At 41.8% G+C, this 9522-nt stretch overlaps 1 protein-coding gene across 1 annotated transcript; it reads right to left on the reverse strand.

Annotated features, from left to right (window-relative positions):
- Positions 1 to 483: 483 nt before the first annotated feature.
- LOC144123279 (uncharacterized) lies at positions 484 to 4722 on the reverse strand. The gene is made up of 4 exons (XM_077656133.1): positions 3893 to 4722; positions 3437 to 3497; positions 2910 to 3075; positions 484 to 591 (listed from the first exon to the last, which is right to left on the reverse strand). Exons 1-3 carry the CDS (start codon positions 4703 to 4705, stop codon positions 3005 to 3007), a joined length of 945 nt encoding a protein of 314 aa, XP_077512259.1. The 5' UTR covers positions 4706 to 4722; the 3' UTR covers positions 484 to 591; positions 2910 to 3004.
- Between the last annotated feature and the right edge of the window lie 4800 nt (positions 4723 to 9522).

A 9522-nucleotide genomic window follows, 5' to 3' on the forward strand; every position in this document is an offset into this window, starting at 1 on the left:
TAGTTGTCTGTTTTTGGCTGCCCTGTTAATTTACACACAATTTTCTTTTTGGTTTGCAGAAAATATATTTGAAATTCCTGCAATGTTCTGATTACTATTAGTTGTTCTTTTATTACAATTTTTTTCCCCGCACAAAATACGGTTTCTGTGCAAGCACAAGGGCTCATTAAATTACAAATACGATCTTTGCGTCGTTTATACCAATGAAAGTGTGATATTACATAATTCGTTGCTCGAGGGAAGTTGCGTCTAGTAATTTAAGAATATCTAAATATGAAACGTTTGCACAACACACTGATTTTCATCAGTATAGCATTGCCTGAGAACCAAAAGCCAAGCAGCTTGATATGAACGAACACTTTATTAAATCGAAAGTCACATCAGCATCAGCAGTCTTCTATAGCTCGAAAACTATTTCTGAGCCCAACATAATAAAATGTTATACAACACAAGCAACAGAAACTAAAAATCTTAAAGTCATAGTCTTTCAAAGCCGTTACGAGTGCAGCCACTCTTGGTGACAGGCAGTGCTGCTTCCCGCCATTCTTTTGCACCTTTGTTCCTCTTGCAGGATTAATACCTGCAATAGCCCTGAAACAAAGAGCCACGAGCTATCACTAACGACCAGGCACAAAAACTTAATTTTTATAGTTGAAAGACAAAAATATATTCGTTCTACACTTGCACAACCACTCTGACAAGGGCGGATGTGTTAAAAAAATCAGGTTTCATATATGATCCGCTACGTTGTGAGGGGTAAAAGCTAAGTAAAAAAAAACACTAATATCTTACCTGTTCCCACCCAGAAATAAAACTCTAGCTTTGTGAGGCGTCACTTTGCTGCTCAAACCTTCTTTTCAAGCTCCTCATAGCGATAAAGTAGCAAGATTCGTTTTATCAACAACCACAGATCAGCATGACTCACAGGCAGTGCTGGGCGGAAAGAGCATACGATGCTTCTACAATGTCATTGTTTACGAGGCATGTGTTGGAGTTTCCGGTCATACAGGTACCATTGGAAACAGAAGTATCTAGGATGCTACTGAAGTCATTTAAGCACCTCGCTTCTCAGTGATCCCCTCATTTTACTACCACATATTGAATGACTTTAGATCGACTTTCATCTCCACAAGTGAGGTTTTGATCCAGTGGGTAATGATAAAAGTGTCGGACTCGTTCGTAGCTTATGCGCCCTAGGAACTCATAGCCACTACAGTACATGTGGCCCTATGAATGAGGAGGATTGAACGGATAAAACAAGGAGAAACGTGCTTTAATAAAACGTTAGGTCTCTTTTGCCTACCTTGCTACAACGGTTTGCCATGTCAGGACGCACCCCTCTCTCATAAAAAACAGCCTGAAATCCGTACCCCAATTCCATTACCTTAAGTGTGTGTGTGAGAGATGCGGCAGAAAAAGAGCGGGAGAGACATTGTTTTCCTTCCGATTGATATTTTATATACAGGGTGATTTTTGTCACTTTTGAAGATATGTTTTAAATACTTAGCTACGTCGGTGTGGTCTTCTGAGCTGGACTGTACAGCAAGGCAGACATTAGGTGCCTCAAATGTATCTGTAGTTACATAATTAACTTTGACTGACTTTTCTATTTTTCATCTCAGAAGCAAGGTAGGTTATGTTGCAAAATTGATGGTCGTCAACTTTGAATACGAGCTGTTTTTAAATACTCCTAAATGGCAGTATCATTCCAGACATCGACCAACAAAAATACACATACGAAAGCTTGTTGAGTCAGCATTCCACCATTGCTTATTCATAGAAAAATCGCTTCTCGCACTTCTAATGCATGCAGCAAGTACAGGCACAGTTAGTGTATTTTTATGATGTATAAGTTAACTAGATTTCGGCAAGAATACGATGCACAGTTACGGCATTACATAGATAGGTAAAGTGGGCCAGCCAATTGAACAAGCTTTCCTTCGATACTTCGAAATACATTGCCGAGTAACAAAATTTAAAAATAAGCCTAACCTTTCGATGTTGCCAGATAAATTTTGCAATACAACCTTCCCTTTAAAAAGCAGAAATAGTAAAGTTGGTTAGCTAATTTAAGCTGATTAATCGTCTAATTATTCATCCTTATGAGGTACATAATGTTCACTTTGCAGTACAATCCAGCACAATAGAAAGCACCGGCGCATTTCTCACACTTTTTAAAATAGAAGGCTGCAAAGGTTAAAAAAAAATTAACGTTTATAATACAGTTGCGTGCTTGTCACTTGCTTTGTTTTTGGTGTTGTGATTCATTATAACAAAACAAACAAAATACCTGATCTCAGACCTTCACATTTACTAGAATGCATCCTTGTCTGTATGCTCTTGCATTAGCCTTCCAGCAGAACTAATAGACAGCACACAGGCGTGATCCCAAGCTGCTGTTGTACTGTTAACTATAGAGATAAAAGGTTTCTTTATGACGTCTCGTTGTTTGACACATATTTTCAAAAATGTGACTGGATAATGAGGGCATGTTATTACGTCAGTCAATGGTAAATCAATTATTAATTTCTTGTACTACAATGTTGCTAAAACTCTTTACCTTAAAGCAAATTTTCTTCGCTGCTGCTCCTATACTACAGCACACTGCCAAATATCTTTAGCATTACTGCGTCCCAGTGCTAGTTCAATGCCAAACTGAAGAAATGCCAACTTTCACCTCTATAAGCAAACTTCACTGACAGTATGATATTCTCGATGAACACGCACACTGTTCAAAAAGCTTTTCAGTTGAAGTGCATTTTCTTCGCCTACACTCAGTTTAGCAGCGTAGTAACCGCTTTTCTAAATAAGGTTTTGGAAGATTGGCAGACTGCAGTATGGATTTGCACAGGGCGTGCTGTGACGTCAGGCAAGTGTACATGTGAGTGAACATTGGCTTCAGTTCTTACCTCTGTGTGAATTCCAAGCACAGGCTCGTCTCCTTCTGGTACTGGATGTTAAAAGCAAAATGGGCAAAGAACAGCAGCTTGAAGGCCTCGTCTGGCTACGATGCATGAAGCACTGGATGGGTGTCCACGCAGATTGTGTATGAATTAGCAGTGAGAAAAGTCCATCCTGGAAAAGAGTTGGAAGGAAGCATTATTATTCGCTTTGTCCTTCTGTTTTTATTATGTCTTTCAGTTACACGTAAAGTCTCTTTATTCAGAGGGGTGGGTCCATCACCATTAGGTTTAGGAGGATAAGTGAAAAACGAGGAAGGGATAACGACGAAGATTGCATTGACCTATATATGATAGGTACATCGAGCCAGCAATACTCATTAAGCATTTCAATCAACGGGAAGTGTCTTTTAATAAATTGCATACATTTGTCTAATATAATAAAGATTTGCATTTCGGACAAGGTAGCACCATTTAGTGCATTTTTCAATAATTTTTTTAAGAACTGCCCCTTTAGTCAGTCATCAGTATCTTACCTTTCGCGCAGATGAAAGGACAGCTTGGCAGATCCCCCAAGTCATCGTCGCTGGCCATCTCCTTATATGAAAAATCCAATTCACATGTGCATTAGCATTAGGATCAGTCAATGGCATGTAATAAAAGACAAATGTTGCCTTAAGTCCTCAACACAGACGCCATTTCACTTAAATATGAGTTACCATTGCGTCGCACGCTAAAACACACAGGAGCAAGTCTGCTGGCTTTGAGGATAAATTTTTGTTTATCGGCAAGGTTGACATAAAACTTCCAGATTTTTCTGTTATCTCAGTACAAATGTTAGAGACGTGGGTAAAACAATCACTACACTACTGTTATAAAAGGCAGTGCTGACTTGGTTATTTGGAGGAATAAATTAATGGGACACTTCCCATTGTGCATTAACGTGCGACGACTGCAAGGAAATAATGCAAACTACATTTGTCAATTTTTACCTCTGTTAGCTTGTAGAACAGCTCTTTGTCTTCTCCGAAGATTGCGAGCAGTAGTAGTGGCATGGCTTCGTATTCAACTGCCATTGACTTCCTGTTAGTTTTGGCAGCTTCTATTTCTTGGAGACAAGACTTCACACATTCTTTTTTTACTTGGCTGTGTGCGTAACGAAAAACTTGCCGTCCAACAGTCTTTAGTCGGTCATCGAAAGTCTTTGCAACATTTGAGCCTAGCAAGATGTTTACGTGGTTGGTCAGGTGCTTTGCCTGAAACAGAAATGGCCAGCTTCGCTCAATGTGTCGAATATTTTTGGATGCATTGATAAGCTGACGTTGTGATGCATAAGTCTCTGACATGAGCTGTGCAACCATGGTCTCATCTGGAAACGCAAGCCTGAACTGCGACAGCAAGTCGTCTTTTTTCTTCTCCTGTGAGTCAGCAGTCTCGTCAGATGGAAGCTTTGGTTGCCATGCCACACACCCATATGAGTCTCTCTGAATCTTCACTCGTTTGACACTCAAGTCCAGTTCATCGTCCGGTTCGAACTGATGTGGCTGCTCAGAGCTTGGCCTTCGTTTGTTGTTAACACAGTTTTCAAGTTTCCACAAGAGTGTCTCAATACCCGAGCCAATTACTGCCCCATTTAGGGTGTCCTCGAATGTCTTCGGGTAATGGCTCACAATTTCAGCTGCGATGGCCCTCAAGATCTTGCGACCTGGCTTCCTGTTTATGGCAAGAATATGGTCACTCACAAGTCGTACCATTTCATTCAAGTCGCTCTTTACTGGACGCTTCCCTTCTTGGCAAGCCTTCATAAGCTGTGGTGGGAAAACCTCCCAGGGTGTAGAAAAGCTTGCACACTGTGTGCTTGTAGGCGATTGAATGTCGTTGGGAGAAAGTGACACTGGTGGGTTGGGCGTAGCCGCTGAGTGAAACCTTTCAAGAAGAATCCTTCTGCTGATGGGCTTTAAAAATTGTTAATCCTCTTCAACCACATACTTCAGATGTTCCAGGGACTCTACACCACATTGCTGTAGCTTCTGGACTGTCAGCTCTACAATCTCCTTGTCCAGGGCTGGCAGCCAGTTGGAAATTCGTTGTTCAAACTCCATTGCAGCTATCTGAAACACAGTTCAAACTCCATCAAGTAATCCATGCTTCAAAACAAAAACAGGATAACTGCAGTGGGCAAGGTTGTACTGGATTAATGGTGTGTTGTCAAGCAAGCTGTCGAGCTCAATGCACTTGATTGGACCGTCATTACTTAAGATGTTAAAATACTGCATTCCTGGTTCATACGATGTACTAACAGTTTTTACAAGAAAAAAATGCCGGGCATATTTTGACAGGATCAGCTGTATTTCCCCAAACTTTAGTTCGCCGTTCTGCCGCGACATTACAACTAGCAATTTGCACTCATACAACAGACCCCGAATTGTTGCTTGCTGTGTTGAGAAAATTTCCCCTTCATCAGAAACAACTTCCCGAACTTCGTTCTGAATTTCAGGACTGCAAAGGCTGATCATGAAAGTAGATGCATTGTCGAGAACGTCAGTACTGCTTCCTGTGTTCTTGTAAGCTTGGAAAAGCTGATGCCGCTTTGATAAAGTCAACGTCAAATTCTTGAAATTTTGACAATTTCTAGCACATTTCTTGAAGTAGCTGTGTTTGCTCTCGCATCGCATTGTCCACAATCTGATCAGGGGACCAAACTGCATAATAAGCATTGGATAGTGAAGAAGGTAATGGTGTTTTGGCCTCAATGGAATATTTGGGAACAGAGCTGCTCTGCTTGTCATGTAATCTTCGATGATATCTTGGAGCCTCATAGCCATTGCACTTGTAACTGCTGGCGCAGTAACTAAAAGAACAATTTCTGACAGCAACAGAACCTGCTTCCAGACCTCATTCTCTGTAGACTGAACGGAACCGACTAGGAAGAGGGGAAGAAAACGAACCATATTCCAGTTCTGAATAGCATGGCCTCCAAGTGATTTCTTTACAGGAACCTCACATGGTCTGCCATTGAGGTCGCTGTGCTTAAAAGGAAAGCCACCTATACGGTTATTGAGATCCTCTAGAGAAATCCCCTCACAAACCGTGACAAAATATTGTATATACAAAGAAAGGTCGAATGACACTATGCCTTCAAAAAGATCGTGTGCCAAACAAGGGGGAAGCCCTGGTGCACAAACGTCGAAATACTTCAGATCGCTGAACAAAGACCTAAACTTTACTCCCTTTTCTGCACTTAAGGAGCTATCGGCTGCTAAGGTTAGGACAGCACTGTTGTAATTGTCTGGTGTTCTCAGCTCGAATACACCTGACAATGCAAGTGGAGAGAAGAGGTCTCTTCTTTCCGCCAAACAAAACCTGCAGATGTGTGTTGCATTGCTAAAGTTTTCAACAAAGCCACCAATTTCATGGCTTCCAAGAATGTCACCGAGGATTGCGCACACTGTGCCAATCAGACGTGTGCGCTTTGTAGTGACGACTGTGCCTGCTTCGAGCTTTTTCAGATCATCAATCAGGGGTGCAAAAATTTTGTCTTGACCAAAGTATTTAAAGTAAGTCTCACTGCAAAGCAAGCAGAGCTTGATGGAGTCAGTTGAGCATCTCTTCCATGAATAAAGATTGCCAAGAATTAAATAAACTGCAAGCAGCTTGTGCTTCTTCTTCGCAGAACCGAGTGGGTTTACGACTTCGAAAGCATCCTGGAAAAGAATTAGCTTTAACGCTTTTGGATGATCCTTGTAAAGTAAAATAGACTTGAAAACACTGCCATCGGTGAAGTCTTTCATTACTCTGTTGGTGTTTGGTAAGAGTTCATCACACTGCTTAACCACAGCTTCATTTTCTAGCATGGCCTCCAGTGTTTTTAATACTGGCACGTAGTAGAATGTTGCATCCCTATTTCTTTTGTTTCTTCCCAGTAGTATTGTAACAGGCTCCACAAAGAGAAAGCGTTTCTTGAAATGTAAGTTACGGGTGTGCTTACTGCGGAACACACCACCCGGATCTCTGTGCACAGCTAAGACAAGATCTGCTTCAAAAGCTTCGTCGATTATCTTGTCAACTTCTTCACTGCACACAACATGTTTGAACCTAGCTTTAAGAATGGAAGTCATCATCGAAACATTAGCGGTCTGAATGTCATATATAGCCTCTGCTATCAGCTGCACAGTGGATGAAGGAACGTGACGCTCTGACAGCAATCTCAGGTATAGATGAGCGAAAGCATCAGTAACTTCATCACTGCATGTTTCCTGGCAGTCTCTGGGGGAACCTTCATGAGTACTTGCAATTGGAGCTTCTTCAAGCTCGTTGTCCCAGGAGTTCTCAGCCGACTGAATATTTCCTGTGACAGCTTCTGAAGCAATTGCACTGACCATAGTTTGAACCTGCGATTGTGGAGCTGAGTTTGTGGCCTTTACGTGGTAGCGTGAAAGGTGGGAGGAGAAAGAAGCCTTGTTCTTGTACGCTTTGCTGCAGTTCTGAAATGGGCACTTCACCTCTGTCCCTTCGGTAATGTGACATTTCAAGTGTGCCACAAGAGATTTATAATTTTTGCAGAGCTGAATGCAGGCATCCACAGAGCACACGAAGTCACATCTGTGAACAGTTATAGCACTGCGGCTTTCGCCTTCTGCACGTCGTGCTTGTCTGTGTGGCTGTACACGCTGCCGACTTTATGGAACGTCTTGCAACAACTTCGAAAAGGGCACTTGACGCGGAACTGGTTCACATTTTTGTGCAAAGCGATGTGCTTGTAGAAGGAAGAGAGGGACGAAGTAATGTTGCTGCATATGCTGCAGGAGTACATCGCTGAAAAAACCAGAATGGAAATAATTAATTTTTTATCCACATAACTTTAAGATTGTTAGCTATACAAGGATAGGAACTGGGAGAGTATGGGAGTATGGGAGATGTGCACTTAACCTGCGCCACTAGTTCTTGCCGCCACAGCAGGAAGTAAGCCACCTTTCTTATTTTTCGGCTTTAACGCGTCGCCTTAATTGTACATTTTTGTCGATCGTGATGCTCATCCTTCCTGCGCTACAACGATTGTACATATGTTAGATAAAAATTGCCTTGAGCTCAGTATGATCAATCATTAATTGGGAGACGCCTCGCATGCTGACATTCAACCAATTAGTATAGCAGCACCGTAGATACTAATTTGTACTGTGAACAGCATGCATTTGAATACATAAGCTTGAACACACCTGTCCTGAACATGGTAGAAGTCGTTTTCTTTTTTTATACTCAAACCCAAACAGTGCCATACATAGGAGCTGTTATTTAGGCTTGTTCTCTGATATATGCATCTGTCACGCAAAGTAAATGGATGATCAGTGTTAGCTAGTCCACGTTGTACTTCTATCGTCGCATTTGCTTTGAATACCGCGGCCATGCACTAGTGCGTGATGATTGCGGTTTTATTTTGGCTTAGTTACAGGCTCTCTTGACTGAGCTGCAGCGTGATTGCGGATGCCTTAAGTTAGTATCTACTACTTTACAAAGGCCGGGAGCTTTCCGCTCAGGTTGTGAATGCATTTCTGCCAGTTTTTTAGCGCGAAAGTACTAATCCGGAGGTTCCTACCCCAAGAAAATTCTGCTCTTGCTTACTTGTGAAGCAGCTGCATAGGAACACTATAACAGTTAGCCAAGCATAGTGATGACACTGTGCCTATACATGATAGCCATAACCAGGGTCAACCATGACCCGAACATGAGTTAACTTGGAATTTGGTGCCCGGGCCACCGCCAAATTTCAGCATGGTTCACCCAAAAATTGACCTCAGCCAAACTGGACCAAAACTGATTATAAGTAATCAGTTTTATTCAATAAAAGTATATTTAGTCCTCTGCAATGTCCAGTTCAAGTACTGTTAATTTGATCACATTCCGAGAATTTTGGTTATTTAAGTCACTAATTACTCTACACTAATTAGCGGTCACTAGTCAGGTACTACTAATTGTTAAATTATTATGTCAAGTTCAAGTACTGTTGATTTGGTTGATTTTCTGGTAATTTAATTCCCTAATTGCTTTTGACTAATGAAGGGTCACTTATCAGAGGTCACCATTTCTCCTTTACTACCTCCAGGTCAAATACCGTTCGTCTGATTACATTCGGAGCATTTATAGCCATTTTATTCACTAATTGTTTATCGCTATATAAGGGTCGGTAATTAAGTGTCAGTATTTAGTCCTTTACTACCTCGAGTTCAGGTAGTGTTCATTTCATTGTAATTTAAGCATGCTGTCAAGCATCTACGCCGTTTGCAATTCTGCGCCAGCCTCCGAAGAGAACTGACACGTGCGGGTGACCGACGACCCGTTCCCCCGCATAGCATGCATCTCACCGTCCAGAACTGTCCGTAATACGTTATATAGTCCAAAATGGTAGTCTCATTAGCCGACAAACAGATCAAACAGCATATTCAACATTAAAATTTTCAGATTACATTTCACAGCCATAGCAAAAGCCGTGTGGAATCTATTTGACGCTTATGCCGATACAGCGGCGGCGACCAGGCCGCCGAGCCTACTGAGGCGAAGACATGCTCCACCGCAATACACGGGGGAGTTAATAAGGTGGATTGTTGAGCTAGTTGGTGCATGATCG

This window comes from Amblyomma americanum, chromosome 3, assembly GCF_052857255.1.
Source record: "Amblyomma americanum isolate KBUSLIRL-KWMA chromosome 3, ASM5285725v1, whole genome shotgun sequence".
Taxonomy (NCBI): Eukaryota; Metazoa; Arthropoda; class Arachnida; order Ixodida; family Ixodidae; genus Amblyomma; species Amblyomma americanum.

Coding starts and splice junctions, on each gene's coding strand:
- LOC144123279 (XM_077656133.1), bottom strand. CDS start 4,705: ATGAAGGCTTGCCAAGAAGGGAAGCGTCCAGTAAAGAGCGACTTGAAT. Junction 3,498..3,892: donor TGTTCTACAAGCTAACAGAG/GTAAAAATTGAC, acceptor TTTTCATATAAG/GAGATGGCCAGCGACGATGA. Junction 3,076..3,436: donor TCCTTTCATCTGCGCGAAAG/GTAAGATACTGA, acceptor ACTCTTTTCCAG/GATGGACTTTTCTCACTGCT.